The sequence below is a fragment of the Sphaeramia orbicularis genome, chromosome 19 (genome assembly GCF_902148855.1).
Source record: "Sphaeramia orbicularis chromosome 19, fSphaOr1.1, whole genome shotgun sequence".
In the NCBI taxonomy this organism is placed as follows: Eukaryota; Metazoa; Chordata; class Actinopteri; order Kurtiformes; family Apogonidae; genus Sphaeramia; species Sphaeramia orbicularis.
This window is the reverse complement of record NC_043975.1, coordinates 1,193,072-1,219,296: the sequence shown is the minus strand read 5'-3', so window position 1 is coordinate 1,219,296 and position 26,225 is coordinate 1,193,072. Positions and strand designations below refer to the sequence as shown.

Below are 26,225 nucleotides of genomic sequence, written 5' to 3'. Positions count from 1 at the left end.
GTCAGTGTCTTTTCAGTGTCATTTTATTGAAGCTTCAAGGTACAGGTCGTACAGAGGCAACGCTGTCTGCATGAGTGTACAAGAAAATCCAGTTGGTCATTGTCTCTGATATGAAACTAATGAAAAGGTTTGGCCTGGAATGTGTAAGAGTACAAGAAGAGATACAGCTGTCTGTGAGAAAGCACCTGTTCTCCACACAGATGTCAGACTGGCCTTGGACGTTCAACACAACACACAGGAAAGTTGAACAAGTCTCATATAATACAGACAAAATCACCCAGTCTTAGAGGAAATATGGAATATATGTAAAGTTATATGGAATATATGTAAAGTTATATGGAATATGTGTAAAGTTATATGGAATATATGTAAAGTTATGTGGAATATATGTAAAGTTATATGGAATATATGTAAAGTTATATGGAATATGTGTAAAGTTATATGGAATATATGTAAAGTTATGTGGAATATATGTAAAGTTATATGGAATATATGTAAAGTTATATGGAATATGTGTAAAGTTATATGGAGTATATGTAAAGTTATGGAATATATGTAAAGTTATGTGGAATATATGTAAAGTTATATGGAATATATGTAAAGTTATGTGGAATATATGTAAAGTTAAATGGAATATGTGTAAAGTTATGGAATATGTGTAAAGTTAAATGGAATATGTGTAAAGTTAAATGGAATATGTGTAAAGTTAAATGGAATATGTGTAAAGTTATATGGAATATATTTAAAGTTATATAGAATATATGTAAAGTTATGGAATATATGTAAAGTTATATGGAATATATGTAAAGTTATATGGAATATGTGTAAAGTTAAATGGAATATATGTAAAGTTATATGGAATATATGTAAAGTTATATGGAATATATGTAACTTGCCATTCCATCTCCTCCCTGTTGATCATTCATTGATCACTTAGAATATACGATGACAGACAGACTGATGAACACATCCATCACTACACACCAAACAAGGTTTAAGCAGAGACTTCATAAAACATCATAGAGAAATGCTTTTTTTTCGGAGGACAGACTCCTGGATAACATACAAGCAAAGTCGTTGAAAACAGGGAGGTTTTTGTATTTACATGTTGAAAGTTTAACCAGTTACCATGATAAACAGGAAAAGTATTTTTGGAGAAGAAGATGTTTGAAGAAATTGTCACTGAAGACAAAGATTACAAAGATGGTGAGGAAGACAGTTATAAAGATGAATATAAAGATGGTTATAAAGATGAATATAAAGATGGTTATAAAGATGATGACGAAGGTGGCGCCTCTCCATCAGCTCATGTCCGATCATCAGATGAGCTGAAAACCATCTAAATGTGAATCAGCGCCGGTCTAAACTCCAGCCGTTTTAACCACGCCCACTTCTGTGATGCTTTTCTGCAGCGAAAAAAACACCAAATGAAAGTGTACGTTTAGTTCAAAGGGCAGAGGGTGATGTAGCTGGAGTCTGCGTAAATATAGAAGGCAGCGAACAGAGGCTCAGTGAAGGTGTCGTTGAAGGTGTGGAGGTGGGTGAGGGTGTTGTAGTACACTTTGTAGAAGGACACTGTCCCTGCAGGCCAGTCCAGGAACACACCGATGCGACTGAGGTCATCAGAAGGAACGGACAGTTTCTGCTCTTCAATGTGAATGCAGAAGTACGACCGACACTTGCTGTAGAAGCACCAGGACTTGGGATTGTGGCTGAGGTTGTCACCTCTGCTCATGCTTTTATACATCACACCGACACCGATGAAGTCACTGCTGATGTTGCTCCAGTCCACCTCCCAGTAATGGCGCCAACTAAGCTCCTCCCTGCACATGACCTGAAAGAATGCTATAAACCTGTCGGGGTGTTCAGGATACGAATTCTCGCCTCCAAACGTCGCTGTCTTGTTTCCATTGGACAGACGGAGTTTCTGATGAGCCGAGTTTGGGTCCAGGGTGAGATCACAGAAATCTGATGGATAAACAACAACAACCTGTTATCAGTGTCCACAACTGTGACCTCTGACCCCAACAGCACCCTGACCCCGTTTACATCAAAAAACTGAACAAACCTGAGACAAAATGACAAAAGGAACAAAAAAAACAAAAAAATGGAATGAAATAATAAATAAAATTAGCAAAACCAAATGAAAGGTGGATAAAGTAATGAAATAATGAAAAACCAAAGAAAAATTGAATAAATTAATGAATAAAATGAGCAAAACTGATCAAAATTTGAATAAAATGAGAAAAAAAAAAAAAACGGAACAAAAATGTTGTACAATAATGAAAAAAAATGAACAAAACCAAACAACATGAGCTGAAGACAATAACAGGAAGTTTGATTCTACGTCACTACATACGTACGAACTCTGATTTGTGGAATTATCGGATTATTATTGATCATGTAAACAGTCTAATATGATCCGTATAATCAGATAACAGCAGTAATCTGATTACATTAAAGCCAATAACAGAATGAAACGTCTAAACCAGGTGTCTGTAGGTTCTCATTTTTCCAGGGCATCGTTCCCTACTTTAGATCTTTTGAAAATGTTTCGATGAAATGTTTTCAAAAGAACTAAACTAGTCCAGTTGAACCCAGAAGAACTACCAAGAAGTCTACACCAGGGTTTATTGATGATCCTATTTCTGAAGTGCCTGTAAACACATCACATCTGATTGTCATAATGATCTGACTCAGATTTTTACGCTCAATATAAACTCATTCCCGTGGTTCTCATTCATCGTTCAGTCGTCCGTCACTTACACCAGCTGAAGTCGTTTCTGTCGGTGACCGTCTCCACCTTGGGTGGATCCGGTCTGGTGAAGTCCTCGTTGACCAGGTTTCCTTCTTTGTAGTGGTAGACGGTGGCTCCTTTGTATTTGGGGTTCTCTACGACGGTGATCAGGAACTTGACTCTGCTGGCGGATCGCAGTTGTTTCGCCAGATCTGCGAACTCTTCGGCTTTTGTCCTGATCGCGCTCCTCACTTCCTGGGACGAGTACCACTGGTCCTGTGACAGCGGACCGGTTTCAACCGGATCCGCATCATGACATTTGAGGTTGTCGGCCATGGTGTGGAGGTAGGGGTCGTCCTGTTGGACTGAGGTGAAGACGAAGCACAGGGCGTGGTCCACACCTGCAGCCACGGCCTCTCGTTCCAACTCCAGGTGATTGGTGGCGATCTTCACGTTGGGTCCGTTGATGATATCCACGCACGACTGAATGACGGTGACTTTGTGCTCTTTATTTTCCATCCACTTCCTTAAGTTTTCGTCGCTGAATGGGGACTTTTCTCTGTCGTCCAACAGTTTTTCCATTGCGGCAGCGTCTTCTAGACCTTCTCGGATGGCGGGAAACTTCTTCTCCATGGTGCCTTGAATGCTCATGGTGTACTCACGGCATAGTTTTTGGAAACCGCTCAAATTTTTCTCAAGTTGTGGGAGTTTCCCGACCACTTTCTCCGCCATGGAGTCGTTGCACCTCATTCTGATTTCCCTCAGACTCTCCAGAGTGTTTTCGGCTTTCCACAGGAGTCCGGAGCAGATCTCACCCCTCAGCTCGACAGCTTTTCGGTTGAACTTGTCCAGTGGCGTCAGCCAGACCTTCAGGGGGACAGAGTCAGACCCGTCGTCTTTCAACAGCTTGGGCAGCTCCACATAGGTCTTCACTGCATCTTCAAAGGTCGCAGGGTTGGTCTCAAGAATGAAGTCACCGTAGAACTTGCAGGACATGTTTTTGGCCAGAGCTTGTTCTTCTGTGCTCAGTTTTATACTGACGTGTGCTTCAATGCTGAAGGATGGGATCTTCTTCACCATTGCTTCCATGCTGCCCTCGACTTCCTGAATGCTGCTGGTGTTTAAGTTTTGGCTGTCGAACACAAAGAAGGCGTTGGCGCCGTACAGGATGCCGGTGACCACATGAGTCGCAGAACCTTCTTCGGTGGATCCTTCTTCCAGTTTGCTCGTGGCTTCGTCGCGGTTCATGGTCAGCTGCTTGAAGTGGGTGGTGGCGTGGTACTGGAGGGTAACTCGGCTCTGCTTCTTGGATGGCTTGTGGTCGTTCAGAAACTTGGCAGAACCTCCAACTTCGATCAAACCACCCAAGAAACTGGCCTTCAGACCGGCTTGAACGTCCAGGAGAGAAGATTTAGAGTCGATGGTGTCAGAGGTCATGACGTGATAGCTGCTGCTTTTCTTGTATTCGACAGACTTGAAGTCTTCGAGAGTTTTTTTGTCCCACAGCGTCAGTCCTGAAGGAAACAGGAGACACAACGTCTCAGTACAAGTCCAACTTCCATCTGCTGTGGTTTTCTTCAGAAAATATCCAGGTTCATTTACATTCATTTACTACTTTAATCAAAAAACTGAGCTTTTTCCTCAAAACATTGTTTACATTATCTGCATCCACAAATGAAAGATTTCCAATTGTACTGATAGAATAGACCTGGTTCTTTCCATAGACATCTGAGCATGCTCAGTTCAAGCCCCACCCCCTGTGGAATGGGGGGTCAAACACAGCAGTGACTCACTATAAAATTAGACAGGTTGGGTTTTTTTTGTTTTTCTTTTCCCTTTTCCTTGTGTTTTTTTGGTTTTTCTGTTGTTTCCAGTGTTGTGGTGATTTTCCTTTTTTTTTGTTTTAAACTGTTTTTACTGAGTTTTGACCATGGAACTGGTTTATGGAGTTCAACAGGTGTCAAAACGCAGCTGGATGGATTTAGGAAAAAAGAACCAAAACTAAAAAAAAAACTACTGGAACCAAATTACAATAGTAGTTGCTTATTTTATTCTTTTTTTTCTTCTTTACTATAGGTATTTTTTTTAACGTATTTTGTCATGTTACTTATTATTTTATACATATTTTATTCATTTAAAAAACTGAAAACTAAAACTACTGGGACAAATACAAATCCTTGTTGCTATTTTTTCATTTTACCTCATCTTTGTTCAATTATTGCGTATTTTTTCATTTTCTTTATTATTTTGTAAATATTTTGTTCATTTTTGTTCATTTAGTTGCTTATTTTTTTTATATTTTGTTTTTTATTTTGTTATTTTTTCCTGAATTTTGTTCCGTTTGTGTCTTATTTTGTTCCTGTTACTTCTTATTTTGTTGGTTTATTATTCATTTTTTTTCCTTTCATTGATCACTTTGGCTGTTTTTGTTCATTTTGTTGCTTATTTGATTCTTTTTCTTGGACTGTGGAACTGCTTTATGGAGTCAAACAGGTGTTGTAGAAGCTAATAACATAATAAATTTACCATTTTTAAAATATAATAGGCCAATAACGTAATAAAAGTCCTGAACCGATAACATAATAACATTTGTGATAACATAACCTACAGATAACATAAATGTTATCTGTAGGTTATTACGTTATTGGCCTGTGAAAAAAAATTCTTTGCAAATGTAATAACTGAGCCACTAACGTAATAATATTTCAATATAACTGAATTTAAGTTTCATTTATTAGATAGAACTGTAATAAAATCCCTCTCCCTCTCTCTCTCTCCTTAGCCTTTCAAACTATGTCTGAACGAAGTTGAAGCACACGTTTACAATCAGAGACAATGGTATATTATGAAATCTGTCTGACATGTACGACATGGAACTCACTCTTGAAGATAGTACTTTTTTTTTCACTGTTTAGGATTTTTGGATTTCCCATCATTGACCAGTAGATGGCAGTGGTGTGACACTGACTTTCTTCAGTCGTCCAAACTTCTCTCTTCTTTTCTAGGACACATGTTCAAAGGTAATCAGAGATCAGTTTTCTTTGGTGAACAGTTCATTTTGTTGAAATTCTTGCATATACCCCGAACAGTCTGATATATTTAGTACCAGAGGATAGAACATGATTAGAGTGTTTTCAAAGTGAACTGACTAGACCTAGCTAACTGTTGGCTAGTGATTAGCATTATGAACTATTACAGCTGGATCATATCAGGGGTAGAAACATTTTTAAAGAAAAGTGTGTGTGTATGTTTGTGTGTGTATGTATGTGTATGTATGTGTGTGTATGTGTGTGTGTGTATGTGTACGTGTGTGTGTGTGTGTGTTCGTTTTAGTTGATGACTTCTGGTAAATTTTGTGGAACAGAATGGATAAACTGAATTGATCAAATATGGGACAAACCCTTAAAAATGTTTCTACCCCTGATATGATCCAGCTGTAATAGTTCATAATGCTAATCACTAGCCAACAGTTAGCTAGATCTAGTCAGTTCACTTTGAAAACACTCTAATCATGTTCTATCCTCTGGTACTAAATATATCAGACTGTTCGGGGTATATGCAAGAATTTCAACAAAATGAACTGTTCACCAAAGAAAACTGATCTCTGATTACCTTTGAACATGTGTCCTAGAAAAGAAGAGAGAAGTTTGGACGACTGAAGAAAGTCAGTGTCACACCACTGCCATCTACTGGTCAATGATGGGAAATCCAAAAACCCTTAACCCTATAACACCAAACATATTATATTTGATGCATGAGTTTTGAACCCCTCTACATGATCTGTGTGATTTTTTTTTTTCTTGAAAAACCTGATGTATACAATTAGATCCATGCAATACACAGATATTCCACCAGGGGGAGGAGTTCATTGACCAGAGGCCTTTAGTGAAACTACAAGACTGACATTAATGAGGAAGGAGGCACAGGTGGTTTTTGAAGAACTTTGACAATTTTGAAAAGGTGAAGTTCAGAAAACATTTTTTTTACTGAAACATCAGTAGAAGAGTTACTGGGTTGATACAATGTGAAATTACTTCATATTTCATAATCTATGTTTTAGTAAAGCTGTGTTAAAAAGGCGTATCAAATTTGATACAGCAGGTACATGAGGTCATGAAACTAAATCAGTCAATTGTAATTTTATCGCATTTACTTATAATCAAGCAGCATTCAGTGTTTTTTATTTTTCAGTTAACTATATAAATGTTTAAATTGCATAATTTGGTTCATGTAGTGCAAAAAATGTAGATATGGGTGCTTCTATGAAACTGGGTTTATTTTGGTATCTGTCACTTTTCCATCTTTTTAGACCCAATAATAAAAGGTAAATGTAAACATATTTCCCCCAGGATGGGCCTAATGATGACCTCAGAGAAATGCACAAAAATCCCAAAATTAATTAATTTTTAATAAAATATTGGGACCCAAATTGGGACATGAAAAGCTACCTAGGTGTCATTTTTGATCTGAAAACATGTGTAAATGCTCTTCTATAGACTCTAAATACAGACACTGTGTTCAATGTGTCGGTCCTAGTGGTTTTTCTAATCCACACATGTGGGTTTGTCAGCCATCTCAGTCTCATTCCAGGTTTCTTGTGGAACCCGTCGTGTCCATTCGCGTTACATGCGGAACCTGCCCATTTAAACACATGTAAATCACGAGTGACTTTCCAACAGTGGTCATTTTATATGAAACACTCTGCCTTAAATATTGACTTCCAATCTCAAAATGTACATTGTAGAAATAAAAAGACATTCCAAAAATAGTAGAGTGTAATTTTCGTGTCCATTGTTAATAACTTCCATTTATTTACGGATTTTCACTAAAAACTGACCAATTTAAATAGACAAATACATGGAGAGAGAGAGAGAGAGAGAGAGAGAGAGAGAGAGAGAGAGAGAGAGAGAGAGAGAAAGAGGGATGGGGGGAGGGAGAGAAAGAGAGAGAAAGAGAGAGAAAGAGAGAGAGGGATTTTATTACAGTTCTATCTAATCAATGACAGTTAAATGCAGTTATATTCATATATTATCATGTTATTGGCTCAGTTATTACATTTGCACAGAATTTTTTTTACCAGGTCATTAACGTAATAACCTGAAAAAAATGACTGTGGTGTAGTAATATTTACTAGGTTAACTGTCACAATTTTAACTTTCTATTTGAAAGTATCTGTGAGAACTGGAATTATTTAAGTAAATCCAATATATGCCATCCATGTAATAAGTAAACTGTGCGGGAAGAGTAAGTTTTATTATGTATTTTCACGTAATATTCAAAGGTTTCATAGTCATTACAATGAACTTAGGAATACCAAGTAGGTTTTAATTGTGCTGCGTGTTTGAGCCGGCGCATGCGCCTTGTGACGCACATACAGGACGTATGCGCATATTTGTCCGCCAACACACAAGAAGACAACGGTCAGGTTTAAGGTAAGACATTTGGGATTTTTCTGCATATGTAACTTAACGGAGTTAATGTAATAATATGACAATATAAACTGTAATACTTGCCATTATCGCACATCACGTAAATTTTAATTTTAATAGTATTTTGGAGTATGCTTGTGCAAACATCTTGCTAAATTAGCCATTAACAGTCAGACATGCTAACAACCAGCATGTTTACAATGAATACCTCCGGACCGGAACAACATACAGCCTTCAACAACGATGACAGAGATCATTCCAATGCCGAGGTGATTCCTGGTGGACTGACTGCTGCAGCTTCATTACTAAACTGACAGCTAACAGCAGCTAAATGTATTCGTGTCGCTAGCATTAGTTAGCACCGTCGGCGCTAATGTTAGTTAGCTCTGTGAGCACTCTCTCTCTCCTCTCTCCTGACTCAGCTGAGTTGTCCGGAGCCAAACTCGGCAAGAAATCCACCTGGGCTCTGTATTCCCTTGTCATCAAATTAACCGCCGTCGTGTTGGAGGCTGTGTGTGGTTTTTTTGTGTGGTTTCACGGTCCCTGTCAGAAGATGAAACAGGAGGTGTAGGACTTGCTTGTTTATGTTGTGCACTGGCTGGACCATATCGCGCCGCCATGACGTCACGAGGCTACGTAGCTGCCGCGGTGGCGTTTACCCCGCCTTCAAAGTAAGGGTGCTGTCGGAAATGCAAGCTCAAATGAGACAAAGCCTCTTCTCAGTCCTCTGGGTGTTTCAGTTATGGAGCAAATCATTTAAAAACTAGAAGCACTCGGAGAGCGCAGACCTCCGCCAAGGCTGATCAGTGGGCCCCCCCCGTGGGCCCCCCCACGCCAAGGAGGTTATGTTTTTGCCAGGGTTTGTTTGTTTGTCTGTCTGTCCGTTAGTGTGCAACATAACTCAAAAAGTTATGGACAGATTTGGATGAAATTTTCAGGGTTTGTTGGAAATGGGCCCCCCCGTGGGCCCCCCCACCCCCGATCACCACCAAAATTTAATCATTTCTTCCTTATCCCATTTCCAACAAACCCTGAAAATTTCATCCAAATCTGTCCATAACTTTTTGAGTTATGTTGCACACTAACGGACAGACAAACAAACAAACAAACAAACAAACTCTGGCAAAAACATAACCTCCTTGGCGGAGGTAAAAATACTCATATTGATTTTTAAAAGCCTTGAAATTGTCAAACTGGCATTCCAACTTCTTGATGTGATAAGTGATTGATACTGTCAAAGTGCACCAGATTAATTCATTTAGATTGCAAATGTTCAAAATTTGGTGGTTTGACAGTGGTGCAGTTTATTTTTGTTACATGATTCTGTAGTTTTAATTAGGGCTGCTCAATTATAGAAAAAAAAATAATCACAATTATTTTAGCAATAATTGAAATCACGATTATTAAAAACGATTATTTGTTAACCTTAAAGTTGTTTATTTTTTTCTTGCAAAAGAATGTAAAATATACTCTTTAAACATAAATAAAGCTTTTAACCACTAAAACAAAGTATGTTCACTTTTGTACAAAACAAAATCTTTGAATGCAAATAAGTGTACTGTAAATTCAAGTATGTTTCCTTTTGTAAACAAATAGTGCACTGGAATTAAACTGCTATAGACTTGCCATAAAACTGTAGCAATTAAAAAAAAAAAAAACCTCACGTAAAGTGCAAATTATAAATTCAAGTATGTTCAGTGTAGTATGAAACATAGTAAATTCAGTGGCGTGCCGTGAGGTTTCAGTTCAGGCCTTCTGTATACATCAGCCATCTAGAATACATACGTTAGGGTTATATGGGTTAGGGTTAGGTTAATAGGGGAGTTACAGCGTAAAGAGATTCGGAGACTGAAGATTGCATTGCCGACGAAGTTGTAGACGGAGTTGTTTTTGTGTGTTTTAGTTTTTCATAAGATTATGATAAAGGTGGCGGTGGTTAAACTTCAGATGGTTACAAAGGTTTGTTGTGTTAGCGGTCGGTGCGGACACAACTACCAAACACTTTTTGCACCTGATGTGTTTTTGCTCTTCGTCTTCTTCATCGAACCCAAAGTGATTCCATACAATTGAATTGGACTTGCCTTTTTTGTTTACCAAGCACTTCTGCTGTGATTCTCCTGCCGTTTTTCCAGACCGCTGGTACAACTTTCCTCTTGGGGTGGACCTGCCGGCTAGCTGACAGCTGTAGCTTAGAGGGGGGCGGGGCAGAGCAGCTCATGGGAGCTTGCGTGCGCATGAGTTAAATCAACTCAAAATTAATAAATGTTTTTCCTCGATTACATAATTTTTGTAATCGTTGCGTGTAATAATCGAAATCGTAATTGAATTTCGATTAATTGCACAGCCCTGGTTTTAATGTATTATTTTGTCTTTGTTTTTTATCCTCCCCAAAGCAACAACTTTCTGCAGCTGACACAGTGACCTCAAGCAGCAACTACAACGAACAGTGTCACAAGCAAAGCAATCTGGTTACTCAGGTAAAAATAAATGTGTCGTGCTTTATATTTCATAAGTTCATCAGTGATATTTTAAAATATTTTGACAGCGGTACAGTTTATTTTGGTTACAGTACACGATTCTGTAGTTTTAATGTAGTATTTCTTGCAGTGTTCTGTAGTTTTAATGTATTATTTTGTCTTTGTTTTTTATCCTCCCCAAAGCAACAACTTTCTGCAGCTGACACAGTGACCTCTCAAGCAGCAACTACAGCAAACAGTGTCACAACTACAGCAAACAGTGTCATAACGTTCTAATAAGCATGTCTTTTAAGATGCACTGAAGATTCCTGAAGCATGTCAAATGTGTTATTTTTTTTCAGGGTGAAATATACTTTGTTGTTTTGCAATGCAAACCCTGTTGGACAATATTTTATTGAAAAAAATATTTTTTCACTCAAGAAAAATAAAAGTGTTAAATTAAAACAGTTGCCTCATTTTTTTTTAAAGTCATTGTTTCAATAAACAAAATATTATGAACAAATTTAGGCAATTAAAACTGCAGAAAAACTGTGTAAAATGATGTGTAAATGTTACTTATTTATAGTCTATAAGTAAAGTTTACAAAAGTATTTTGAAATTACCTTAAAAAGCCATTGATTTTAGGTGAGATTTTTCAGTTTGAAGCAGTCAGGGTCTTAAGTAAAACTTACAAAGAAGGAGAGAGTAAAATTCAATGACCATATTAATAATCAACAGTAAACTACCTGAGGTTTGCGAGTAAAATAAACTGATACCTGCAAGTAAAGTTTACTTGACGATCGCCCCTGTAGAATTTACTTGTAATATGTAAGTGCAAAAACTTTCCTAAGTTTTCTTAAGTAAATAATACTCCAATGTTTTTTTCAGTGTACAGATAACATAATAAATTATTCCGTTATTCCGTCATTGGCTTCGACAGGTGTCAAAAACAGCTGGACTGTTTTAGAAAAACAGAACCCAAACTAAACCTACTGGGACCAAATTCAAATCCTTGTTGTTGTTCAGTTTGTTCCAGTTCCAGTTGATGTTCAACATCCTAAATCTGTTATTGATGTTCATTCTAGTGCCTTATTTAGTCCAAACCTGTCCAACTTCAGTTCATCTGTTTCTGTTCTTCCACCTGTTTTGAATCAGTACTCAGGGGTTAAAGGGTTCAGATGTGAGCCTTTACCTGCAGTCAGTACTCAGGGGTTAAAGGGTTCAGATGTGAACCTTTACCTGCAGTCAGTACTCAGGGGTTAAAGGATTCAGATGTCAACCTTTACCTGCAGTCAGTACTCAGGGCTTAAAGGGTTAAACATGTTCAGACTGACCTGGGATGAGCTTATCCGACCTCGCATCATAAAACATCCCGAGGGTGAAAGGTCGACCCAGGGCGGCCACTTCCATCTAGTCCATGTCTACAGCCTGTTTGAAAGAACACAGTCAAACACAGGGTTCCAAACATGGACACGCCCTCAATAATCCTGTCAGAGTCAGTGTTCTCTGTCGCTGCTGTTCTCACCTGGTGCAGGTGTGTTTAGTCAGTGGGTTCTTCAGGGAGTCCTTCTGGAGAACAGTGAGACGCCAACGCAGATGAAACGCACCTATTTATAACAGGAAGCGTCTGACTCCGCCCACCAACATACAACTAGAACATCTGCAAAGTTTCCAGTGACCTATTACTGATTAGAGAAATGTGGTGTTCCCACTAAGCCATGTTCTAAACAGAGTCGTTGGGACATGTTTTCATATTTCAGGAGTCTGTCACATACACATCAGACGGTTGGTTCCTAATAATTCTGGTGACGCTGATGGTGCTGACAACACTGTGATCAGAAAGTTTCCAGAGAAAAACTCCTATGAACAGCTGTGAAAATATCGGCAAAGTTCCAATAACATAATAATGATACTTTGTTGTATTTTGATGAAGTCTTATGGGGGTCTATCTTCTGTCATGAAGTTGACTAACTTCTGGTAAATTGCGTGTTTGTGTTCCGTTTCCAGTGACCTGGCACCGATTAGAGAAATTTGGTGTGGGAGCGGAAAGGAGAGGATGTTCTCACCAAGGCATGTCCTAAAGAAAGTTGTTGATGGATGTATTCATATTTCACAAAAGGCAAGGAGAGGCAGGTTTATTAGTACAGCACATTTCAACGATTAGGCAATTCAAGGTGCTTCATGTGGGACATTGAAATACAACGACAAGGGAAAAAGAAACACATTTAAAACATTATACAAGAAACATGTAAAAGGTGATTAAAACAGCAAGTAAGAAAACAACACATAAAACCCACAAATATGAAACACACACATATTAAAGTAAGAGTTTCAGTGGAAGGAGAATCTAAAATGGAAAAAGTCCAAATCCTTTTAGTCAAAGGCAGCAGTGAACAGGGGCCTCATGTACAAAGGTTGTGTACGCACACAAACCTGGCGTACGTCCTTTTCCACGCTCATGTTCAGTTGTATAAAGAGTGACATGACCGTGGAAATGTGCGCTCCTTCACACCAACTCCACAGCTGGAGTTCACACGTTTCTAGTGCTTTGGAACCACTGGAGACACTGAGAGGAGACACTGAGAAACTGTTAATAATGTGAAAGAGGTCATTCCTCCGATTGATGGGCGCATCACAGACACACAGAAGAACAATGAACACACCGACACGTCATCCTACTGTCAGAGCAGCACGTCCACCACAGAACCAGAACCAACCAGAACCAACCACAACCAGAACCAACCAGACCAACCCTGGAGCCATCAATGCCCATCCTGCCATCTGAACAGGATGTGATTTCAACCAAATGAAGAGACAAAGACACAGAATTCACTTGTTGATAAATGCATTTCATCTAATATTCATGTCTGTGGGAACATTTATTAGTCGGTCCAGTCGCTCATTGATGTCGCCGATTGTCCTCATGATGTCCTCTTGTAACTCGGTGAGCACAGGTGAGGACACGGCCCAGGACGGACATCAGCAGCAGCTGTTGGACCTGAGGAATCCCACGGTCTGTGACAGGTTAAGACTGCGTCTGACCGTCTTCTGTCTCATTGTCTTTTGGGAAATAATAATTTGAGTGATTAAACATGAGTTCCAGTCTTTGATTTCCTCTTTGATATCCTGACATGATCACACATGAACCTCTAGTGTGACTGTGATCAGACTGTTGGATGACCCACAGAATGAACTAATGTGTGACTTACACTAATACTAAATATAGATTTACCTTGGGGATGATCCCAGTCGCTCCAGTCAGACCAGTGTCAGCCCAGTCAGCCCAGTATCAGACCAGTGTCAGACCAGTGTCACCCACAATATCGTTGACTCTTTCCTCAAATGGGCTTGTAATGGAAATATTACTTATATCCATATATATTCATATATATTTCATTTATCATATAGGCTTCTAACTCTATTTCAGATATATTCATGTCACTGTGTATTCTAGAGCAGTTTGGACCTCTTTTGTGTTGTGTCCACAGTAGAAGGCCAAACCCACATTTCTCACAGGGGTCTTATCTCTCAGTTCCTGACACTAACCAAAACACTTTCCACACATCATCATTTTCTCATGGGAGACAGAAGACTACAGAGTGATTTGTATTTTTGGGTTCAGACCGTCTCAGTCTTTGTCTGAGGGGGATCTGTTTCTATGGAGCTCCAAATAAAGGGATTTCTTTGACACTGAACGTTTGATCTTATCCTTCATTATTATAGACGAATTAGTAGAGTCATATTTTTTCCATAACAGTAATAGTCCTCACTTTGGAGACTGACAGATTTGTATTTTACACTGTAGAAAATGCACATCTTTTACAGTAGCCTACTATACACAGAATAGGTTCAGTCTGAGTCTGGTCTAATTAGTCAGATACATTTATTGAATGAAAATAAGCCACAGCCAGCCCACAGTTTTCAGATAATTTTAACAAGGTAATTCCAAGGACTTGCTTGGAATGTGGAGTCTGGAAAATAATGATAATACTGAATAATAATAACACTGATAATGACACTAATGATGATAATACTGAAAGATAAAAATAAATATAGTAATAACAATAATAATGATGATGATGATGATGATGTAGCATTAGTATTATATATCTTTTTTGAAAACTCAGTGACACTTTTCATTGGATTTTGTATTCATTCCATACACATTGGTGCCAAACTACTGTTGTAGCCACATCCGCCCACCACCAACCACTCACTCACCCCTTACATTCACTCATGAATAATAAAATACCTTGACATGCATGGTGTGTATGTGGGCGTATTTCTTGTATTTCTTATATATTTTATTGTTTTGTTATTTAGTTTGAAGATGCCTCGCAAACAAAGACACATTAACCAAAAAAGAAAGGAGCTACTTGAAGCTGCTAAAAGTAGCAGATCCCTTACCAACTGGGTGAAAAACAAGTACTACAGGTACGCACAATATAAGGAAGAACAAGGATGTACCAATCAATCACAGTGAGGTAAGTGATGTCTGTAGGGACATGGCCAACAGGAGACTTCTGTTGGGAATCAGCATTTCAACCTTTACTGAACCTAAAACAAGATTTCGATTTTTTGTAAATAGTTACCAAGATTTCTATTTTTGCATGCGTTACAAAGACAAAGATTTAATGAGAGAACTGGTAAAATAACTATTTTGTACTGAGACTGAACCAGAGAAGAAGATAAATACGACAAAAAGAGTCAAAAATCAAAAGGGAAAATATAAAAGTTAAATTACGATCACTTTCAAAGGGATGAAGAGTGGAAAGGACAGAAGAAAGAAAGAAAATGTAAATAGGTATTTACAGAAAACACACACACACACACACACATCCATACAAACATCTTTCAACCATGGGGGGGGGGGGTGTTAACACAAGCTCACGGAGAACCCAAACGCAGCACCACAGGGTTAAGTCTTTTAACGAGTTTATTTATAAGCAAACAAGATTCAGACAAGGGGGAGACGATGGGCTGGTGGGGGCAGGCAGGGGTCGAGAACCGGGAAATCCAGACGAATCCAATGGGGGCAGGCTGAGCTGTGGTCGGTGGTCGGAAGGAGGGTCGGTACCAAGGTTATAATAGTTTTGGATTTTTAATTATAGTTTAGTTTTAATTAGTTTGGACTTTTTTTCTCTAATTCAGTTAGTTTTAATTAGTTTTTAGAGCAGCTTTGTTAGTTTTTATTAGTTATCGTTTTTTTCTGAATGCTTAGTTTTAGTTTAGTTTAGTTTTAGTTTTTTCATATATTTTATCTTCCTCATCATCCTATTCAAGGAAATTAGTGAGGCGTGGATATGGGTTACCCTGGACACTTTATTTGGGGGTCGGGTTAGGGCGGCTCATGGACTGAGCACAGACACAAACACATGTACAGTACAATGTATAAATTCCCTAGAGCAGGTTGAGAGGGGGTGCGATCCATACACGACGTCACTTACGTGAAACAATGCGAAGATGTGCAAAGCATGAGAGGAGATGCACAAAGCAGCCAGCAGTTAAACCAGATAGAAACATATATAACCAGCTAACCGGCAGTTAAAGCAGATAGAAACATATATAAACCAGATAGAAACATATATAACCAGCTAACCAGCAGTTAAAGCAGATAGAAACATATATAAACCAGCTAACCAGCAGTTAAAGCAGATAGAAACATATATAAACCAGATAGAAACATATATAACCAGCTAACCGGCAGTTAAAGCAGATAGAAACATATATAAACCAGCTAACCAGCAGTTAAAGCAGATAGAAACATATATAAACCAGCTAACCGGCAGTTAAAGCAGATAGAAACATATATAAACCAGCTAACCAGCAGTTAAAGCAGATAGAAACATATATAAACCAGATAGAAACATATATAACCAGCTAACCGGCAGTTAAAGCAGATAGAAACATATATAACCAGCTAACCGGCAGTTAAAGCAGATAGAAACATATATAAACCAGATAGAAACATATATAACCAGCTAACCGGCAGTTAAAGCAGATAGAAACATATATAAACCAGCTAACCAGCAGTTAAAGCAGATAGAAACATATATAAACCAGCTAACCGGCAGTTAAAGCAGATAGAAACATATATAAACCAGCTAACCAGCAGTTAAAGCAGATAGAAACATATATAAACCAGCTAACCGGCAGTTAAAGCAGACAGAAACATATATAAACCAGCTAACCGGCAGTTAAAGCAGATAGAAACATATATAAACCAGCTAACCGGCAGTTAAAGCAGATAGAAACATGTATAAACCAGCTAACCAGCAGTTAAAGCAGATAGAAACATATATAAACCATATAACCACCAGTTAAAGCAGATAGGAACATATATAAACCAGCTAACCGGCAGTTAAAGCAGATAGGAACATATATAAACCAGCTAACCGGCAGTTAAAGCAGATAGAAACATATATAAACCAGCTAACCAGCAGTTAAAGCAGATAGAAACATATATAAACCAGCTAACCGGCAGTTAAAGCAGATAGAAACATATATAAACCAGCTAACTGGCAGTTAAAGCAGATAGAAACATATATAAACCAGCTAACCAGCAGTTAAAGCAGATAGAAACATATATAAACCAGCTAACCAGCAGTTAAAGCAGATAGAAACATATATAAACCAGCTAACCGGCAGTTAAAGCAGATAGGAACATATATAAACCATATAATCAGCAGTTAAACCAAACATATATAAACATCTATAACCCAGTTCCTCATCAGTAAACCACACCTTAGCAGATCTCTCATCTCTTAATCATCTCCAGTTCCATTATTTTCCAGCTTTGCTTCAGTTCAGTTCAGCTAGCTGTTGCAGGTAACATCAAACGTTTTTTAACATTCTAACAGGTTCCATACCTCTGTAATTGGATTAGTTTTCCTCCTCCTCTTTTCTCCTCTTCTAAACTGTGCAGTTCAGGGCTTGGAAGGCCTTTTCATGGTGATAAACTCTCCAGTTTTTACCTGGATGCTAGTTCTGTCTGACTCTGTCCTTCAGCTCCACTCTGTCTCTGTCACTCACACACACACGGTGTGAAAAAAAAAAAAAAAAAAAAAAAAAAAAAAAAACCTGACCCACTCATCAGTAAAGTCAATCCCAGACAGGACTGTGCTGCTGTGTCCCAGCTTCAGTCTGTATGTTCCAGGTAGAGTGGGGACCAGAAGACCACTGGAAACCACAGTGAGCAGACAGGACAGACTGAAGTGTCCTGTGGTGCTGCAGCTCAAACTGCTGGAGGAAAACATCAATTTGAGATCAACTGACGTTGACAAAGAGGAAAACGAAGGGAATTTTATCCAGAATTTTATCCGTTTTAGTTAGTTTTGTAAGCTCACAATACAGTTTCAGTTAGTTATCGTTTTTTTCTTTTAATTAGAGTTTTTATTTATTTCAGTTAACGAAAATGTTTTTTTCAATTTTAGTTTTCGTCATTTCGTTCATTTTCGTTAACGATAATACCCTTAGAGTAACACTGGGTTAAAATTCTGGTGACATACACATGCAGAGGGAGAGGTTAAATAGGCCCAGGCCTCATGACGGCAGCTGGGAACAACAGGTGAACGGAGTTGAGTAATTAGAGGAAAGGTCAGAGAGAAGAGAAGAGAGAGAGAGAGAGAGAGAGAGAGAGAGAGCAGAGCAGGTAGAGATGTGACAGGTGTACTTCTGTGCACTGTTGGTAAATTTTGATCTGCTTATATATCCCTCTCATGTTCCTGTAAATGTCTGCAGTTCCAGAATTTGCCACATTTGGGATGAGGATTATTCCAGACCAGTGAGAAAATCCTTTTCAGAGTGATCTTCACCTGGCCTGCAAGGAGGCTACAACAAGAAAGAATTTCAAACCTAATTTTTATCACTTTATTCGACCGTGTAACTTATTCCATATTGTTATTGTAGCTGTCTGCCAAACTAATGTAAAAATGTATACTTTGAGTCATGATTTATTAAACATTTCAAATCATATGTAATTGGTGGTTATTCATTTTCATGTGCCCTTTTGGAAGTTTGAGCCCCTGCCCCTTTATAGCTCTCTGCACGGCCCTGGCACACGGTATGGAGTATTTGTGTTTGTAATTATTATTTACATTGATTTGTATGTGACGTTAATGTTAAATATTGTTTTAATTATGCTTGATGCCAACATTTTGATATTATATTTTATGGTTTATATTATTTCAGTTTTTCAGATTATTGTGTATAATTCAGTTAGTGCATTATGTATTTGTTGTGGTTCGATGCTAAAATGAGGAAAATAGTATTGTTTGATTCATGTATTAAATTAGTGATACAGGTGTAAAAGCTCTGAGGGGTTGAATTAAAGAAGTTCCTGCTTCTTCCTACTCCTTTTTGACCATGCAATATTCAGACTTGTTTGTGCTTTAAGATAGATTCTGTCCATTTAAATGTTATTTTGTTTTTGTCTTAATTTGTTGTTTTTTTTTATTTTGTTTCTTTGCATGTTCGAAATAAATAAATCAATCAAATCGAATTGTCATACTAACTAGCTATTAGCTAGCTATACTAGCTTATTTGCAATTCACACAGTTTTGTGGGATTTCTGTTGAAGGCCTCTTATTATAGCACCCTACTGGAGACTGTCACTGATTGTTAAAAGGGTTATTTCAGAACTATTTGACTGGTAAAGTTAATTCATTTTCAGATTTCAGCCTTAATTAACAGTAAAATGTATTCCATTGTGATGAAATGTTTTTGGACTATTTTAAGTCTCAAATGATAGAATGTTAAAGTAATACCTATGTTTTTTATTTCCGTGATGCCAAGTTGTTGTGGATAAAATACTCTGCTCATTCATCCTCACAATAAGAAATGGTCATTTTAGACGGTCAGTGTCTTTTCAGTGTCATTTTATTGAAGCTTCAAGGTACAGGTCGTACAGAGGCAACGCTGTCTGCATGAGTGTACAAGAAAATCCAGTTGGTCATTGTCTCTGATATGAAACTAATGAAAAGGTTTGGCCTGGAATGTGTAAGAGTACAAGAAGAGATACAGCTGTCTGTGAGAAAGCACCTGTTCTCCACACAGATGTCAGACTGGCCTTGGACGTTCAACACAACACACAGGAAAGTTGAACAAGTCTCATATAATACAGACAAAATCACCCAGTCTTAGAGGAAATATGGAATATGTGTAAAGTTATATGGAATATATGTAAAGTTATATGGAATATCTGTAAAGTTATGTGGAATATATGTAAAGTTATATGGAATATGTGTAAAGTTATATGGAATATATGTAAAGTTAAATGGAATATATGTAAAGTTATGTGGAATATGTGTAAAGTTATATGGAATATGTGTAAAGTTATATGGAATATATGTAAAGTTATATGGAATATGTGTAAAGTTATATGGAATATGTGTAAAGTTATATGGAATATATGTAAAGTTATATGGAATATATGTAAAGTTATATGGAATATATGTAACTTGCCATTCCATCTCCTCCCTGTTGATCATTCATTGATCACTTAGAATATACGATGACAGACAGACTGATGAACACATCCATCACTACACACCAAACAAGGTTTAAGCAGAGACTTCATAAAACATCATAGAGAAATGCTTTTTTTTCAGAGGACAGACTCCTGGATAACATACAAGCAAAGTCGTTGAAAACAGGGAGGTTTTTGTATTTACATGTTGAAAGTTTTACCAGTTACCATGATAAACAGGAAAAGTATTTTTGGAGAAGAAGATGTTTGAAGAAATTGTCATTGAAGACAAAGATTACAAAGATGGTGAGGAAGAAGGTAATAAAGATGAATATAAAGACGGTTATAAAGATGAATATAAAGACGGTTATAAAGATGAATATAAAGATGGTTATAAAGATGAATATAAAGATGGTTATGAAGATGATGACGAAGGTGGTGCCTCTCCATCAGCTCATGTCCGATCGTCAGATGAGCTGAAAACCATCTAAATCTGAATCAGCGCCGGTCTAAACTCCAGCCGTTTTAACCACGCCCACTTCTGTGATGCTTTTCTGCAGCGAAAAACACCAAATGAGAGTGTACGTTTAGTTCAAAGGACGGAGGGTGATGTAGCTGGATTTTGTGCCGATAAAGAAGGCAGCGAACAGAGGCTCAGTGAAGGTGTCGTAGAAGGTGTGGAGGTGGGTGAGGGTGTTGGAGGACACTTTGTAGAAGGACACTGTCCCTGCAGGCCAGTCCAGGAACACACCGATGCGACTGATGCCAGCAGAAGGAACAAACTGTTTCTGCGGTTCAATGTGAATGCAGAAGTAAAACGGACTCATGATGAGGAAGACCCAGGACTTGGGATCGGCGCTGCTGTTGTCACTTCTGCTAATGCTTTTATACATCACACCAACACTGACGCTGTCAATGCCGGTGTTGCTCCAGTCCACCTCCCAGTAATGGCGCCCACTAAGCTCCTCCCTGCACATGACCTGAAAGACATTTGCTGTAAACCTGTCGGGGTGTTGAGGATACGAATTCTGGCTTCCATGCGTCGCTGTCTTGTTTCCATTGGACAGATGGAGTTTCTGATGAGCCGAGTTTGGGTCCAGGGTTAGATCACAGAAATCTGATGGAGAAACAACAACAACCTGTTATCAGTGTCCACAACTGTGACCTCTGACCCCAACAGCACCCTGACCCCGTTTACATCCAAAAACTGAACAAACCTGAGAAAAAATGACAAAAGAAACAAAAAAAAACAAAAAAAATGGAATGAAATAATGAATAAAATGAGCAAAACCAAACGAAAGGTGAATAAAGTAATGAAATAATGAAAACCAAAGAAAAACTGAATAAATTAATGAATAAAATGAGCAAAACTGATCAAAATTTGAATAAAATGAGAAAAAAAAATGGAACAAAAATGTTGTACAATAACGAAAAAAAATGAACAAACCCAAACAACATGAGCTGAAGACAATAACAGGAAGTTTGATTCTACGTCACTACATGCGTACGAACTCTGATTTGTGGAATTATCGGATTATTATTGATCATGTAAACAGTCTAATGTGATCCGTATAATCAGATAACAGCAGTAATCTGATTACATTAAAGCCAATAACAGACTGAAACATCTAAACCAGGAGTCTGTAGGTTCTCATTTGTCCAGGTCATTGTTCTTCTGGGTTCAACTGGACTAGTTTAGATCTTTGGAAAATGTTTCGATGAAATGTTTTCAAAAGAACTAAACTAGTCCAGTTGAACCCAGAAGAACTACCAAGAAGTCTACACCAGGGTTTATGGATGATCCTATTTCTGAAGTGCCTGTAAACACATCACATCTGATTGTCATAATGATCTGACTCAGATTTTTACGCTCAATATAAACTCATTCCCGTGGTTCTCATTCATCGTTCAGTCGTCCGTCACTTACACCAGCTGAAGTCGTTTCTGTCGGTGACCGTCTCCACCTTGGGTGGATCCGGTCTGGTGAAGTCCTCGTTGACCAGGTTTCCTTCTTTGTAGTGGTAGACGGTGGCTCCTTTGTATTTGGGGTTCTCTACGACGGTGATCAGGACCTTGACTCTGCTTTTGGATCGCAGGTTTCTCGCCAGATCTGCGAACTCTTTGGCTTTTGTCCTGATCGCGCTCCTCACTTCCTGAGACGAGTACCACTGGTCCTGTGACAGCGGACCGGTTTCAACCGGATCCGCATCGTGACATTTGAGGTTGTCGGCCATGGTGTGGAGGTAGGGGTCGTCCTGTTGGACTGAGGTGAAGACGAAGCACAGGGCGTGGTCCACACCTGCAGCCACGGCCTCTCGTTCCAACTCCAGGTGATTGGTGGCGATCTTCACGTTGGGTCCGTTGATGATATCCACGCACGACTGAATGACGGTGACTTCGTGCTCTTTATTTTCCATCCACTTCCTTAAGTTTTCGTCGCTGAATGGGGACTTTTCTCTGTCGTCCAACAGTTTTTCCATTGCGGCAGCGTCTTCTAGACCTTCTCGGATGGCGGGAAACTTCTTCTCCATGGTGCCTTGAATGCTCATGGTGTACTCACGGCAAAGTTTTTGGAAACCGCTCAAATTTTTCTCAAGTTGTGGGAGTTTCCCGACCACTTTCTCCGCCATGGAGTCGTTGCACCTCATTCTGATTTCCCTCAGACTCTCCAGAGTGTTTTCGGCTTTCCACAGGAGTCCGGAGCAGATCTCACCCCTCAGCTCGACAGCTTTTCGGTTGAACTTGTCCAGTGGCGTCAGCCAGACCTTCAGGGGGACAGAGTCGGACCCGTCGTCTTTCAACAGCTTGGGCAGCTCCACATAGGTCTTCACTGCATCTTCAAAGGTCGCAGGGTTGGTCTCAAGAATGAAGTCACCGTAGAACTTGCAGGACATGTTTTTGGCCAGAGCTTGTTCGTTTTCGTTCAGGTTCATACTGACGTGTCCTCCAACGCTGAAGGATGGGATCAAGTTCACCATTGCTTTCATGCCGACCTCGACTTCCTGAATGCTGCTGGTGTTTAAGTTTTGGCTGTCGAACACAAAGAAGGCGTTGGCGCCGTACAGGATGCCGGTGACCACATGAGTCGCAGAACCTTCTTCAGTGGATCCTTCTTCCAGTTTGCTCGTGGCTTTGTCGCGGGTCATGGTCAGCTGCTTGAAGTGGGTGGTGGCGTGGTACTGAAGGGTAACTCGGCTCTGCTTCTTGGATTGCTTGTGGTCATTCAGAAACTTGGCAGAACCTCCAACTTCGATCAAACCACCCAAGAAACTGGCCTTCAGACCGGCTTGAACGTCCAGGAGAGAAGATTTAGAGTCGATGGTGTCAGAGGTCATGACGTGATAGCTGCTGCTTTTCTGGGATTTGTGAGTCGTGAAGTCTTTGAGAGTTTGTTTGTCCCACAGCGTCAGTCCTGAAGGAAACAGGAGACACAACGTCTCAGTACAAGTCCAACTTCCATCTGCTGTGGTTTTCTTCAGAAAATATCCAGGTTCATTTACATTCATTCACTACTTTAATCAAAAAACTGAGCTTTTTCCTCAAAACATTGTTTACATTATCTGCATCCACAAATGAAAGATTTCCAATTGTACTGATAGAATAGACCTGGTTCTTTCCATAGACATCTGAGCATGCTCAGTTCAAGCCCCACCCCCTGTGGAATGGGGGGTCAAACACAGCAGTGACTCAGTATAAAAAGAGACGGTTTGGGCTTCTGTTTTTTTCTTTTCCCTTTTCCTTGTGTTTTTTGTTTTTCCTGTTGTTTCCAGTGTTGTGATGATTTTCTTTTTTTTTTTTTTTTTTTTTAAACTGTTTTTACTGAGTTTTGACCATGGAACTGGTTTATGGAGTTCAACAGGTGTCAAAACGCAGCTGGATGGATTTAGGAAAAAAGAACAAAAACTAACAAAAAAACTACTGGAACCAAATTACAATAGTAGTTGCTTATTTTATTCTTTTTTTTCTTCTTTACTATAGGTATTTTTTTTCACATATTTTGTCATGTTACTTATTATTTTATACATATTTTATTCATTTAAAAAACTGAAAACTAAAACTACTGGGACAAATACAAATCCTTGTTGCTATTTTTTCATTTTACCTCATCTTTGTTCAATTATTGCATATTTTTTCATTTTATTTTATTATTTTGTAAATATTTTGTTCATTTTTGTTCATTTAGTTGCTTATTTTTTATATTTTGTTTTTTATTTTGTTATTTTTTCCTTAATTTTGTTCTGTTTGTGTCTTATTTTGTTCCTTTTACTTCTTATTTTGTTGGTTTATTATTCATTTTTGTTCCTTTTATTGATCACTTTGGCTGTTTTTGTTCATTATTGTTGCTCATTTGATTCTTTTTTTTGGACTGTGGAACTGCTTTATGGAGTCAAACAGGTGTTGTAGAAGCTAATAACATAATAAATTTGCCATTTTTAAAATATAATAGGCCAGTAACGTAATAAAAGTCCTGAACAGATAATGTAATAGCATTTGTGATAACATAACCTACAGATAACATTTATGTTATCTGTAGGTTATGTTATCACAAATAAATAACATTTATGTTATCTGTAGGTTATTACGTTATTGGCCTGTGAAAAAAAATTCTTTGCAAATGTAATAACTGAGCCAATAACGTAATAATATATTAATATAACTGAATTTAAGTTTCATTTATTAGATAGAACTGTGATAAAATCCCTCTCCCTCTCTCTCTCTCTCTCTCTCTCTCCTTAGCCTTTCAAACTATCTCTGAACGAAGTTGAAGCACACGTTTACAATCAGAGACAATGGTATATTATGAAATCTGTCTGACATGTACGACATGGAACTCACTCTTGAAGATAGTACTTTTTTTTCACTGTTTAGGATTTTTGGATTTCCCATCATTGACCAGTAGATGGCAGTGGTGTGACACTGACTTTCTTCAGTCGTCCAAACTTCTCTCTTCTTTTCTAGGACACATGTTCAAAGGTAATCAGAGATCAGTTTTCTTTGGTGAACAGTTCATTTTGTTGAAATTCTTGCATATACCCCGAACAGTCTGATATATTTAGTACCAGAGGATAGAACATGATTAGAGTGTTTTCAAAGTGAACTGACTAGACCTAGCTAACTGTTGGCTAGTGATTAGCATTATGAACTATTACAGCTGGATCATATCAGGGGTAGAAACATTTTTAAAGAAAAGTGTGTGTGTATGTTTGTGTGTGTATGTATGTGTGTGTATGTGTGTGTGTACGTGTGTGTGCATGCATGTGTGTATGTTTGTGTGTGTGTGTATGCGTACGTGCGTGTGTGTGTGTATGCATATATGCATGCATGTATGTATGTGTGTGTGCGTGTTTGTGTGTGTGTATGTATGTGTGTACGTGTGTGTATGCGTATGTACATGTGTGTATGTGTGTATGCGTACGTGCATGTGTGTGTGTGTGTGCACATTTGTGTATGCATACGTATGTGTGTGTTTTTATATATGTGTGTGTGTATGTGTGTGTATGTGTATGTGTGTGTATGTGCATGTATGCGTATATGCGTGTGTGTATGCGTATGTCCATGTGTGTGTGTGTGTGTGCACATGCGTGTTTGCATACGTACGTGTGTGTGTGTGTTCGTTTTAGTTGATGACTTTTGGTAAATTTTGTGGAACAGAATGGATAAACTGAATTGATCAAATATGGGACAAACCCTTAAAAATGTTTCTACCCCTGATATGATCCAGCTGTAATAGTTCATAATGCTAATCACTAGCCAACAGTTAGCTAGATCTAGTCAGTTCACTTTGAAAACACTCTAATCATGTTCTATCCTCTGGTACTAAATATATCAGACTGTTCGGGGTATATGCAAGAATTTCAACAACATGAACTGTTCACCAAAGAAAACTGATCTCTGATTACCTTTGAACATGTGTCCTAGAAAAGAAGAGAGAAGTTTGGACGACTGAAGAAAGTCAGTGTCACACCACTGCCATCTACTGGTCAATGATGGGAAATCCAAAAACCCTTAACCCTGTAACACCAAACGTATTATATCTGACACATGAGTTTTGAACCCCTCTACATGATCTGTGTGATAGTTTTTTTTCTTGAAAAACCTGATGTATACAATTAGATCCATGCAATACACAGATATTC

General features: G+C 38.4%; 2 protein-coding genes and 1 long non-coding RNA gene across 6 annotated transcripts in view; 1 reads left to right on the top strand and 2 right to left on the bottom strand.

The window, feature by feature from the left end:
• Nucleotides 1–804: 804 nt before the first annotated feature.
• Nucleotides 805–12,192, bottom strand: LOC115410668 (neoverrucotoxin subunit alpha-like). The gene is made up of 4 exons (XM_030122413.1): nt 12,148–12,192; nt 11,957–12,050; nt 2,767–4,251; nt 805–1,968 (listed from the first exon to the last, which is right to left on the bottom strand). The coding sequence occupies exons 2-4, from the start codon at nt 12,030–12,032 to the stop codon at nt 1,442–1,444; spliced, it is 2,088 nt and encodes a 695-aa protein (XP_029978273.1). The 5' UTR covers nt 12,033–12,050; nt 12,148–12,192; the 3' UTR covers nt 805–1,441.
• On the top strand, nt 8,114–11,022 carry LOC115410669 (uncharacterized). The gene is made up of 3 exons (XR_003934117.1): nt 8,114–8,169; nt 10,560–10,643; nt 10,827–11,022. It is a non-coding gene; the product is annotated as an uncharacterized LOC115410669 (long non-coding RNA).
• Nucleotides 12,193–19,989: 7,797 nt separating the features above from the next.
• The window catches only part of LOC115410667 (neoverrucotoxin subunit alpha-like), a 14,907-nt gene continuing 8,671 nt past the window's right edge, over nt 19,990–26,225 (bottom strand). For all 4 annotated transcript variants that reach the window (XM_030122410.1, XM_030122409.1, XM_030122411.1 and 1 more), the window contains 2 exons: nt 22,016–23,500; nt 19,990–21,205 (listed from right to left, as the gene is read on the bottom strand). In XM_030122410.1, coding sequence (XP_029978270.1) covers nt 20,676–21,205; nt 22,016–23,500 — 2,015 coding nt within the window. In that variant the 3' untranslated portion in view covers nt 19,990–20,675. The remainder of the gene's footprint in view (nt 21,206–22,015; nt 23,501–26,225) is intronic.